The 13,894-nt window shown below is 36.0% G+C and overlaps 1 protein-coding gene across 1 annotated transcript; it reads left to right on the top strand.

The window, feature by feature from the left end:
- Positions 1–274: 274 nt before the first annotated feature.
- On the top strand, positions 275–1,048 carry LOC135125709 (uncharacterized). Its single transcript, XM_064051367.1, has one exon. It carries the CDS (start codon positions 275–277, stop codon positions 1,046–1,048), a length of 774 nt encoding a protein of 257 aa, XP_063907437.1.
- Positions 1,049–13,894: the final 12,846 nt, after the last annotated feature.

The raw sequence follows: 13,894 nt of genomic DNA on the forward strand, positions 1-13,894 counted from the left end.
ATTAATATTTCCACATTTGTACTGACCAAGCGAGGCACAGTGCTTCTATTAAATGATTCAAGTGATTCCTTAAAAGTTGTTTATCATAAATTGATAAAACCAATTCATTCGTCAAAAATTACACATATTTACACTGACCGGCAAAAAAAAACCGGTCATCCTGAAAAATTTCGCAAAACTACTTTAAAAATTATTAATTTAACTAGTGATTGAGTTATTTGATTAAAGAACCATTCACTATTGACACAAGTTAGGAATCCAGGAAGAGCCAAGAATGATTAGAACTGCCAAGAAAGCAAAGAAAAGCACGAAAGTATATAAACTAGCTGAAGTAGAAGGAAGACGAGATTACCAGAGGCAAATAAACACAATGATAATAGATTTGGAAAATAGAGATAGTGATTACAACCTAGAACAAATGTGGGGCTGCTACAAAGGGATACTACATAAAGCGGCAGAGTCAGTTTGCGGAACTGTGACAACAGGGGGAAGGAAGAAAAAGACCCACTGGTGGAACAAAAAAACACAAGAAGCAGTAAAGAAAAAGAAAGATGCTTGGAAAAAGTACCACCAATTAGGGACTATAGAATCATATGAGGAATATAAAACGTGCAGAAGCATTGCCAAAATCACAATTAAAAAAGAAAAAGCAAAGGAGTGGGAAGAATTTGTGGAAAAAATGGAGGAGAACAGAAAAAGTAACCAAAAACTTTTCTATGCGAACCTAAAGCGATTGAGACAAGAAGAAAACAAATCAGTGAGTCAAATCATTAACAAAGAAGGACAGATTCTCAACAACCCCACGGAAATTCTCGACAGATGGAAGGAGTACTTCACCGAATTGCTCGAAGGAACAGAAAATAATCAGGAAGCATCAAACTACGATGGCACAACGGTATCAGAACCTAAAGCTGAGATCACAGAAAACGACATCCACATAGACGAAGTAACATCGGCAATTAAATCATTGAAAAACGGCAAAGCGGCAGGTATTGACATGATCAAACCAGAGATGATCAAATATATATATGGGCAGAACTGGCACTAAATATCTACACAAGATACTACAAACAGCATGGAGATCAAGGAGAGTGCCCGAGGATTGGTCCACTGCAGCGATCATACCAGTACATAAGAAAGGAAATTATATAGAATGCGGAAATTATAGAGGGATTTCATTATTAAGCGTGGCAGCAAAAATATATGAAAGAATTTTGGAAATAAGGCTGAGATCAACAGTAGAAGATTCACTGAACGATGCACAAAGCGGTTTTAGGCCGGACCACAGCGTTCAAGATCATATATTCACGATCAGACAATGCATGGAGAAATATAAGAAGGATGACAAAGAACTTTACCTATGCTTTATTGACCTACAAAAGGCATTTGACAAAGTCCCAAGAAATCTTATATGGAGAGCTCTAGAAAAACATAACACCGACAACAACTTATTAGAAGCCATAAAATCGTTATACAGAAACAATTGGAATATAGTTAGGGCCCACAATATGAAATCAACTAGATTTGCAACTACAAAGGGTGTTAGACAAGGAGGAGTGCTAAGCCCACTACTATTCATCATCTTCATGAACGAAATCATCTGCAAATGCGAAGAAGAAACCAACAAAACCACAGTCGGGTATAAACATCTACAAAGACAGCAAATCGTAAATTGTACTTTTGCAGATGACATCACCTTAATAGCTAGTTCAGAAAAGCAACTCCAAAACTCCTTAAACAAATGGAATGAGGTCTTAGAAGAATCGAAAATAGCAATTAATAAAGACAAAACCAAAGCCATGGTTGTGGCTAGAGATAATAAGCAAATAGACATACGTTTAGGGAGGTCGAGAATCCAGCAGGTAACAAAATTTAAATACTTGGGTACCATAACTGATTCAAATGGAAAACTGGATAGAGAAATTAATGCGAGAATATCGGCAGCAGCGGGAGTCTACATGAATTTTAAGAATGGTTTCATTAACAAGAAAGAAGTCAGTCGAAAAACAAAACTAGCTGTTTCTAAGTCCATATACTTGCCTACTCACCTCTACGGCAGTGAAACCTGGATATTAAGTGAAAAGCAAAAAAGTAAGATACAGGCGGCAGAAATGAAATTCCTAAGAAGAATCGCAGGAAAAACTCGACTAGACAAGATTAGGAATGAAACAATAAGACAGGAGCTAAATGTTAATAGTGCTATTAGAATTATTGAACAGTCCCAACTACGCTGGTTTGGGCATCTGAACAGGATGGGTGAAAATAGGCAGGTAAAGAAAGTCTGGGAAGAGGAACAGGAAAGAGGCGTGTAGGGAGACCCAGAGCAGATTAGAACGGTACCATAATTAGGATTCTGGTCAGAAATAACACATCCTGGCAACAAGCATCAGTACGGTGCAGGGACAGAACAGAGTGGAAAAGTTTTATCAGTGATATAAAATAATACGTTACAACACTGTAATTAGTATTTCTGAATTGATAATTAGTTGAAATTTCTTAAGAATTATTGAAATTTTTGTTACCTCGACACCGAAAGGTACAAGAGGTTTATTGATTATATATATCACTATTGACACACATGTTGTACAAATGAACAAAAAAAGAAAGAAACGTTTTAACGCGAAAAGAATGCCGTTAACTCTTACAGACGTCTCTCAAATTGTCGCTCTGTTTCTGTTATTTTGTTAAATTAAATTTAATTCTGCCTTTATTTGTGTTCTTTTTTTTGGTAATTTATACAATAGTGAACAGTTCTTTAATAAAATAACGATCACTAGTTAAATTAATAATTTTTAAAAATATTTTCGGCCGTTATGTCGTTAATTGGTACTGCTTGCGCCCATCGTGAATATCTGTCTATCATCGTTACTAAATACACAAAATTATTGGACGGAGGTAAGGGCCGAACAATGTCGATATGTACATGCGAAAATCTGGGTATTCCCCTATTTCACTGCTGGTAGTCTTGTAACTTTAACACGTTGGCAAGGAATGCAGGTTTAGGCCTATACACCGACGTCTTTTCTAAGAGATGGCCAAATAAAACGCTGATGTATTAGTTTAACGAATCCCCGGAATCCTGAGTGAACTGGATTATGTAAGATGGCAAGGGGGTGTCTTCGCATTTCCAATGCCAAGCAGGCGCTCACTTTGTCTGTTGAAGATTCGACAGTAAGCTCGGTACCGTCAGGAAATGTGACTGTGGTGAGGAGCAGTGAAGTGCTATTATTTTCTTTTTTCTACCGCCCACGTTTTTTGGTTTTCTAATAGAGCTATTAACGCACGCAAATGACGTCACAGCAGTTCGTTAATAGAGGAAAGGCGTTCTTTAATAGATCTGGTGTAATTTAGATCGGTAAGATTGGTAGCAATGACGAGAAATGTCAGGTGAATGTCAGTGGCAAATCTAAACTTAAAATTTTCCATGTTTCCGGACACGTAACTTCTTCGCAAGACATTTTAACCAATTTTAAATTACAAAAACTCGAATTGGTTCGAATTACAATTGTTGTTGTGAAAATTCGAACCTCAAATATTTCGTGGTTAGTGTCAGACCGACCCATCACCAACCACGACAAAAGTCCCCAGATTAAAAAAAATGCAAATTTCAATTAAATTTTGGGAAAAAACGTGTGCGGTAGAAAAAATAGTATAAATAACTCGTTCATAAGGCCATTGAGGCACTCATCCTTTATATAACTCGCGGCTTCGCCGCTCGTTCTATAAACTCGGATTCGTGCCTCAATATTTGCCTTATGAAACTCGTTCTTTAATATACTATTAGGAATCTAAGCTCAGGATCTGATGTTTGAAGTCTAGCTATGTTTTCCAAAGAGATTGCAGCGGTGTTAGAGATTGAAGAAACGGTTCTAAAGAAAAAATCAGTAGGAATATTGTATTTACCTGGAAGGTATTTTATGTCTGTTGTAAATTGACCTATGAAGTCGAGGTGACGCAATTGTCTTGGCGTAGCTTTGCCGCTTTTTTGTAGGAACGCAAAAGTTAACGGTTTTTGAACAGTATACAAAATGAAATTTCGTGCTTCTAGACAATAACGAAAATGTTTGATAACGGAGTATGCGGCTAAAAGCTCCCTATCGTAGGTAGGTACTAACGGGTGTACAACAAAAATATATATATTTGGAGTAGGAGTTGAAATTACAATTTGCCATTTTTAGTAACAGGGCAAATATTTTCGGAGCATAAGTAGGCAACGAAATAAAGGTACTTCAGAGCATGGATGGGTACATCATTACCATCTTAAATACAAAAAATGACATTTGACGTTCACATTTTAACAAACGAAAAAATGTTCAAGTGGGATAAAGGCAGATGTGAAACGGTCAGCCCAACCCTTTGGTCTTCGACTATCGTACGAGCCGCCGATAAGAAATGCCGCACCAAAAGACCGGCCAGTGGTACAGGCCGTACTCTTTGTTGTTTGAAATTTGTTGTTGGTGATTTTGTTTGTTATAAAAAGACAGCAAGAATTAAGTTTGGCCGGATTGTGTTGTGTCGTTTCAACCAATGAGATTAGTTGTTTTCCGCCATCGACTGTTGTTTTTTGAAAGCCCAAGGTTGGATGCATTTCTTGGCTTTTGCAGCAAATTTTGAAAGGTATCAACACAAGTTTTTCTTAACGGGTGTTCTGGATCGTGCCCTCGATCGTTGGAACGATTTGGCGTCAGAAGAAATAGTGAATTGCTCTACCGAGGCTGTAAGTTCGAGCTACCTGTTCACCTCAGATGGGTCCTAATATTAAAAACACACAAACATAACTATAAAATATTTTTAATTCAAATTAATATTAATCGAACATCTTAAAGGCATTAGAGATTCCTGTGAAACAATGGAGCGATATAATAATAATTTATATTGCATCCATTGAAAAATACCATCTCATCTCACGAAACTTTACTCACGTTTTCGATAAACGCTGTGAAACTTCTGGATTTCTGTTCCTTTTATCATTAAAAGCATTTAATACAACGAACATTATTCACATCTTGTAGCACAGGGACTGAGAAAATTCTGTTCGTGTATAGCTCGATCTATTTAACTCACTACTAGTGTCGAAAAGAACTTCCAAAATTTAAGATTGTCATTAAGAAACGTATTGTAACATATGAATTATTTATTAACATAATTAAATGAAACAGAAGTCGATCCTTAAAATCTTTTCAGTAAATTATATTCTGATTTTTTTTCCTAAACACAGCTTCAAGTAACTGTGAAAAACGATAATTTAATTTTCAAATTGTTCAAAAATTCAACGCAGATTACAAATTTGAGTTTAACTTTCCATAACTCTTCGAATGATAATCTAATTAAAAAAAGACAAACCCAAAAAAATGTAAAAAACGCTTTTATTTTGGCAAAAAAGTGTCAAACTATAGACAATTCAGCGCAAATTATGAATACAAAATTGTTTTTGACATAGCTCTTCAAATAACCCCGAAAAACGAGAATACAATTTTCAAACTGTTGTCAAAAAACTCTAAAAAATGCTTTCATTTAGGCGGAAAAAGCAAAATGACATAAAAAATTCTTTTAGATTATGAATCTGAAGTACCTTTTCGGATAGACCTTCAAATAACTAAAAAAAAATGAGAATTTAATTGACAAAATTTTTCCGAAAAAATTTTAAAATTTACTCTACTAAGACCGAAAAAGTAACTATTATATGAAAAATTCAATACAGGTAACGAAGTTAAAGTTCATTGTTCGATAACGAAAATAAGATCCTATTTTAAAAAAAAATCAGAATTTGAAAAAAAAAAAATTGAAAGTGTGTTGATTTTGGCAAAAAGTAACAAAACAGAATATTCTATTTGAATTATGAATATAAAGTCTTTTCTGTGATAAATCTTCTACTTGCTGTGATAAACGGGAATTTATTGTGCAAATTTTTTTCAAAATATTGTAATAACACGGCTTTATGTGGGTGGAAAAAACAGTATCACATGTATAAAGAATTCGAGGTAGGTTATGAATCTGAAGCTGCTTTTAGGAAAGACCTTCAAGTAATCGAGAAAAATGAGAACTTAATTGTCAAAATTTTTCCAAAAAGTACTAAATATAATTTTACTGTATTCAAATCGAAAAAAAGACTAGCGTATAGAAAATTCAACGCAGATTATAAATTCGACTTTAATTAAAAAAAATCCAAAAAACGCCTTTATTCTTTAAAAAAAAATTATGAAAATATAGGCAATTTACTTAAATTATGAATATGAAATTTTTTGGAAAATCTCTTCAAATACCGCTGTAAAAGGGGCATATAATTTTTAAAATTTGGTAAAAGGAATCTAAAAAACGGCTTTATTTAGGCGGAAAAATAAAAATCATACGAAGAATTCGATTTAGATTATGAATCTGGAGGTGCTTTTAGGCGAGATCTTCAAATAACTAAGAAAAATGAGAATTTAATTGACAAAATTTTTCCGAAAAAAAATTAAAATTGACTCTACTAAGACCGAAAATGTAACTATTCTGTTGAAAATTCAATGCAGAAAACGAACTTGAAGTTCTTTTTTCGATAACGAATATAAGAGTATATTTTATTTTAAGTTTAAAATGTATTTATTTTGACAAAAAGTGACAATATAGCTACTACTACCTTTTCGCCCACGACTTCGCTCGCGTAGAAGATTCGTAATGTTGAAGACCACTCTTACCAAGTTTCAATTAAAAAATATGTTGAAGAGTATTAATACAAAGTTTCAAGTCAAAGTTGCCATAAGAGTACTTTTCCTCATACCAACTTTGTCACCTCTTTTCATCTTTTTAGGGGTGGAATCGCCAAAAAAGCTGAAATACGTGTTTCATTTTTGTGTTGAAGAGAATTAGCACCAAGTTCCATGTAAAAATTTTACAATAAAAATATTTTTCCGATACCTACAAACTTAGCCACCACTTTTCACCTCCTGAGGGGTTGAATCTCGGAAGAGGCTTAAATACGTGTTTCATTATGCATTAATTCCAAATTTCGTGTAAAAATTCACAACAGAAAAATTTTCCCATACAGACTTACCATCACTTTTCACCCCCTTAGGGGTTAAATCTCGGAAAATGCTAAAATACATGTTTCGTTATTTGTTTTGAAGAGTATTAATACCAAGTTTCACGTAAAAATTTAAATTTATAATAGAAATATTTTTTCCATACAAACCTTGCACCACTTTTCACCATCTTAGGGGTTGAATCTCGGTGAGTGGTTAAATATGTCTTTCATTATTTGTATTGAAGAGCATTAGTACCAAGTTTTAAGTAAACATTACCATAAAAATATTTTTTCACATACAAATTTAGCCACACCCTTTTTCATTCCCTTAGAGGATGAGAATTGGTTTTTATTTTATAATATCTCTCCAGATCACTTTAAAGCTATTATTATTGAACGATGCATTTGTGGAATTGAACAAGAGCTTTCGACCAGTATTTTTTTTCAAATCGTTGCTTCGCACCCATTCACTGTAAAAAGGCTTTAAAAATCGTATTTTAAAACGTTCGACAATCGCTTCCTTGGAAGGAAAATCGAAATGTCAAAGTGAATTTAGAAGTTATTGCTCAATTCTCACTCAGAAATCCCTATACAACACAAATTAAATTATTTGCACAAAATATTTTATCAGAGTACATTAAAATTTCATTAAAATTCAATGTTCTTCAATAGCTGCCTTGTTCTTCAATAGCTAATTTAATCAGTAAGGATTTCACTTTTCCGTGGCTAATCCAAATTTTGAACTATTTTTGCTCAAGAAATAGCAAAAGAATGGACTCCATCAAGTGTTTTCCAAAAATGAAATCAGCACCTAGGTGTCAATTTTATAATTTGTTGTCTCCCGCCGCATCCCGACCGCTACCCTCGTTCGTTTTACCTTTCTCCACAGTCTTGTCATTTTCATAATGTCGATATTTGCGTCGAATTCTCCGGGGATGATGAATCGTGCTCATACCCACCGGAAATTTAATCTGCAGCAATGGCCCGATTCGATCCGCAAAAGAATCCCGGATCGGCCGTCTCATCACCACCAGGCTTGAGCAATTAGTCGCTAATTCTTGAACAAGTCTAGGTAATCTAATGGGCACTCGGAGAGGGTTGTACGATGCGCTACGTGCGTTAGGGAACAGTTCCGTTTCCGTTCCGGGAGGTTCTGCCGCAACCGCGACACGCCGCCACAATTGCTAACTTTACCGGTCTTACCTGTCAGCGCTCCGCCCCCTGAAATATTACCCTAACTTCACCACTTTAAACCCGCCGCAAGCCGTAATCACATCAAACTGAATTCAACTAAATGTATTCTTCCGGACGGGAAAACAGAAACCGCCAAAATGTCCTACAAACTATCTTGGGGGAATCTTCGAAACAATTATGCTGGGGGTGGTGGCGGTGACGGAGCGAAACGAGTCGAAGAAGGGTTGACGACGTAGCTGGCACAGAGTCAAATTAAATAAGTAATGAAATTGAGAAAGTTGCCTTCTGGGTGGGGAAGAAATCTACGGTGATAATTGGTACATGGAAGGTTACTTTTTGTTTGAAGGTAGTTTTGTTAGGGGGAGAGCAGGAGTGGTAAATACACGGAAACGTAAAAGGCGAGCGATCTTTCAGATCGTAGACAGATTGTGGCTGGAACGTTTGTCCAAACGTTTTCATTCTTTTTCCTTCTTTCTGAGTTCAAGTTCCGTTTACTTTTTGAAACTTGCTTATCATAGTTTTTCTAAAAGGGTCGTTAGACTATATAAAAATATATATGGTATTTTAATTGAAAAAAATAAGTTGTGTTAGCGTTAAAAGCAGAACACTCTGTACAACTGAAAATAATTAAATTACAAAATTATTCTATCTATTGTTGTCTATTTTATGTTAATTTCATACACAAAGTGTTATAAACTTCAGAAATCCGCAAAAAGAAAAGCAGTAATTACGTGCAATCTGTAACTAATTCTGTACCCCAAAAAAATTATCAAAGGTTTTTTATTCCAACAGAACTTCCTTCGCTCTTAAAATATAATCCGAAAGTCTCTCTTAATTAAAAATTATAAAATTTGATGTTGCGATATTCGTTTTGTGGTAACGTCTATAAGGTAAAAACCGGGGGCGTAATTAACACTCCCACAGTCCCTGTGCCTCAGGGGTGCAAATTCCAGGGGGCGTGGTCCGCAGACGCGTGTACAATATGAAATGTATTTAAAGCAGATAACCAACGGGAACAAATGCAGATATTCTCAGATTCTCAGTATATGCTTAACATCGACTGTCTATGTTTATATAGCATTCGATTATTGGCACGTTTAGATTAGAAGCATCAACGGTTAAAAGAAAAAGAAATTTGACTGATTTTGTCTCCTCAACGCAGAAGAGTGAACTGATTTACCGCGCTCGGTTTTTTCCAAAAACACTCACAAGTTTCAAGAACATTCATTTGGCCAAATAGTAGATGACGGATACATTTTTTTAACGATTTACCAAGTTTCTAATAATCTTAAAAAATTTCAGAGGATTCGGTTTTACGGTTTCAAAGTTAAATTATAAAATAACTTTTTGACGGGGCATAAACTAAAAAATGCGGATAGAGATTTACCATGCTTACGATAAATTAAAAAATCTGCAAAACCTCGGAGCATTCGGTTTTACAGTTTCAAATCTAAATTGCTAAATGTTATAAAATTTTATAACAATATTTAGAGTAAAAACTCAACACGTATTCATCAACCACATGTGCAGAAGTATCGTCTTTTCTAAAATTTAAATAATATTTACTGATGTAAATTCTGGAGATGACGTCATCTTATTGTTGTTGAGGCTCATTATCCAAATTTTAGTTAGCGTTTTACCTTCCACACGGAATTCCTAATATAAACACAAAATTTTACAACAAACAGATCAGTAGTTTCGAAGAATATCTGACAGACAGACAGGCAGACAGACAGACGGAAATGGGAGACCCATTTTTTCGCACCTTAGAGACCATGAAACGTCGAGACAATATAAAAGTAGCCTATCGTGTAATGGTTTCGATTACAATACCTCCTTAGCTTACGCTCAGGAGGTAACAATGTTATAGTTATAAACATCTCCGGAAAAAAAAACTATCACCTTTGGTTTATGGAATTTTCAATATATTTTGAGAATGTAATGTCTCCGTTGTTAGTACACTTTTTGTTATGAAATTTTAAGTAACGGTTGATTTTAAATGATTGTAATCGAGTCATATCCACGACTTTTAATGCCCATGCTTTTGATAGCCTTGTATCGACCTATGTCAAATAAAGTCTAAATTGTAAACACAAAAATGGCAAAATGGCGAATGTGAAGGTAAAAATTCCAGAAGCGCTGGATATCCTGTGACGTTCATAAGCAAAAATCGGTCTAAATACTTTCTCTTTTGAATCGAACGTCCGATTCTCAAAAATATTACAATCGATATAAATCACCCAATATAAGCTGTCCACGCCTTTAGCCATATAACGCAAGAGCAGTTTTCTTAAAAACACTTTATCGTCATCTTCTTTTTAGCATTTTCGTAAAATTTGTTTCCCTTCTCTTTAAAAATTAATATCTCGATTATTAATGGAAATTTCGTAACGCGGTTTTCACCACTGCTTTCAATTATTAATTATTGAACGCAAAGAAATAAAATTATGTCTCAACCAAAGCGAAAATCAAATTTTGCGATATTTCAAAGGCGACAAAAACGCTAATGGACTTAGCTGGTTGTAGACCCAAGAACATCTGTAGCTGGTGGGATGGCAGCGATTTTACAGGCGAAGCAACAGCGATCTGCCCCAGGAAGTTGATAGCAGTGATCTGGAGTTGTTCGGGAATTCGGAGTCTTGTTCGACTTGGATTTAGAAAAATCCCCCATTCCAATATGGCTACTTAAAAAAAGTAACTATGCAAACTCTGAGAAAGCCGCACACGCTTTCGCTCGGAGTTATATTACATGAGTTTGTTCGAAAACTTCTTGTCCGTTGCCTCTCTTTTCCAATTCTTGATTTTTCTTTCTTCAATGTCTTTCAGCAGTCTTTGTCCTCATCTTAATATCGGTCTTCCTTTTTTCTTGTTCCCTCTTGTTGCCTGTCCAATTTTTGTTTTACCACCAGGATCAGGCATCCTCTCCATATGCCCCAGCCACTCCAATCTTCTTCCTTTTATTACCTCCAAGATGTCAATTTTGCCATATAAGTCATAAATTTCTTTGTTTTCCCTTCTTTCATACCCTTCACCTACTTTTTTCCCTCCGCATATTCTTCCGAGGATTTTTCTCTCCTACTTAAGCAATTTCTGTTCTAGTTTCTTATTTAGAATCCAGGCTTCGCAATACTTCGCATCCATATACTATGGTAGGCCTATTATTGTTTCGTACACCCGTTCCTTTATATTCCTGAATATTTTCCTCGCCCCAATACACCTATTTAGTTCTCCTGCACATTTGTTCCCTTTTAGTAATCTCCATTCTATCTCGCTCTCTTCGTCGCAATTGTTCGATAATCTACTTCCCAAATAAATAAATAAATTCCTTCACTTCCTTAAAACTTGCTTATCCTCCACTGTATTCTATATCCAGCGTTGTAAGTTCTGCCTTAATTCCCAGTATTAAAAGGTTACTTTTCTCTTGGTTGATATGCAAGCCCATTTTCTGTGCTGTTTCAATCAGTTTGGTGGTGATGTCTTTTAGAGTGTTTTTCCTCTTGCTATTATATCTATATCATCTGCATATGCCACCACTTGATGACTGTTAAAACCCAAGTGTCCCTCTCAGTTTAAATTCCCCATTCTAATAATTTTTTCGAAGACTATATTAAACAACAGCGTTGACAAAGGGTCAGCTTGCCGCAACCCCGTTTTTATTTCGAAACTATCCGACAATTTTCCATTAACTTTCACCCTGCCTGTAGTTAACTTCAGCGTCATCCTTGTTAAGTTGACCAATTTCGGCGATACTCCAAATTCCCTCATCGCCTTCAATAGTTGCTTCCTACTCACAGAGTCGTATGCCTTCTTAAAGTCTATAAACAAAACCATCGCTGGGATCTTATATTCGTAACAGTTCATTAGCACTTCTTTCATACTGAAGATCTGGTCCTGTGCCTCTTCCCTTCCTGAACCCCGCTTGATCTCGCCTATCTACGGATCCACGACGCTTTCAATTCTCATTTTCATGAGGGTCGCTAATACTTCGTAAACCACGTCGAGTAGGGATATCCCTCGGAAATTATTACATTCTCTAATATCTCCTTTTTTGTGGAGAGGGACTATTGTGGTGCTCTATCAGCTTTTTGGCATACTCTTTTTCTTCCATACGGTTTTTACTAATTCATATATCCTATGTTTTAGCTTTCCCCCTCATACCTTATATTCTCCGTTGCTATTCCATTTCCGCCTGGGCTCTTGTTGTTCTTTAGCTTATTCAAAATGTCATTTACCTCATTCTCGGTTGGTTTGCTACATTCCCCAATTTGATCTTCGCTGTCCTCCTGATCACACTCCTCCAAGTTATGATCATCCTCAATCAGTATGTGTTTAAAATGTTCCATCCATCTATCTCGCATTCCTGTCTCATCCCCAGTTAGTGCGCTATCCATCCCCTTGATAAGATTCACTTGACGTAGCCTTTTTCCTTTATTTACTTCCTTATAAAGTTTGCGCATTTCTTTCCTTCTGTAATATTCCTGCATCCTTTGCATCTTTTGTTCTTCGCAGTTCCTCTTCTTTTGCCTGTATAACATCTTTGTCTTTTTCCTCAAGTTCCTGTATGCTATTACATCTTGCTCAGTTTCTGTTTGTAATGCTTTTAGCCTTAGAATACCTTTCTGTTCTGCCTATTTTTCACGATCTGCTTCCCACCATTTATTGCATTTGCGTCTCGTTTTTAAGGGTATTGCTTCCCTAGAGGATACACTACTTGCCCTCACAATTTTTTCCCATTCCCTTCGTTGCTCTGCGTGTTTTACTCACCTTCATATCCGAGGTTTCGTTCTATCTCTTCTTGGTATGTTCTCTGCACCTTTACCTCTACTAGTTTTCCCACATCGTACTTTCTTTCCCCCCAAATTTTTTCTTTCACTCTGTTCGCCAACTTATTTGTTCAGTCTACTTGTACCAGATAATCGTCGGACTCCACACTTGCGCCTCGTCTCGATTTTACGTTCTTAATTAGGCTTTTACATTTTTTCATCAATCAACACGTGATCGATCTGATTGTTATACCTGCCATCCAGTGAGACCCACGTAACTTTATGTATGTCCTTTCTTCAAAAGTGTGTGCTCATAATTTTTAAACAATTCTCCTCCGCAAATTCCATTAATCTTTTCCCATTGTCATTGCTTTCCTGGTACCTACTTTCACTCCGGGTTATGTGTTTGTATATGCCCTCCTTTCCCACCTTCGCATTGAAATCTCCCATCACTACCCTTATTGCCCCCTTTTTCATACAGTTAAAAGCAGCCTCGATCCCTTTATAGAATGTATCCTTTTCCTCTTCGCTTTTCTCCTCTGTGGGTCGGTACACATTCAGCAGTGCCACTCTCCCTCCTTCTTCAAATTCCATATAACATAATCTGCCAGACAGCGGTGTAAAACTCTTTAACCTCACCTTCATCTCCATACTGATCAAGAAACCCACACCGAATCTTCTAGTTTCTAAATATGTCTTCCTCCGCCGCTCTCTTTCTGTCTCTCTGATCTGTGCTCTCGCTCTTTGAACCCATTTCCGATATACCCTGTTTTAGGTTAACTCCCCTTTTCTTCCCTTTTTTCTAAACACCATCATTTTTTTTTACATTTACCTCCAGTTTCTTTCTTTTAAAGTACATTTGCAGATTTTTTTCATCTCATTCATTCCACACTCATCCTTCGCCAATATTACCAAATCATCTGGAAATGCCAAA

Source organism: Zophobas morio, unplaced genomic scaffold (assembly GCF_036711695.1).
Source record: "Zophobas morio isolate AGI-343-1 ecotype UQ-CSIRO unplaced genomic scaffold, CSIRO_AGI_Zmor_V1 ptg000009l, whole genome shotgun sequence".
Taxonomy (NCBI): Eukaryota; Metazoa; Arthropoda; class Insecta; order Coleoptera; family Tenebrionidae; genus Zophobas; species Zophobas morio.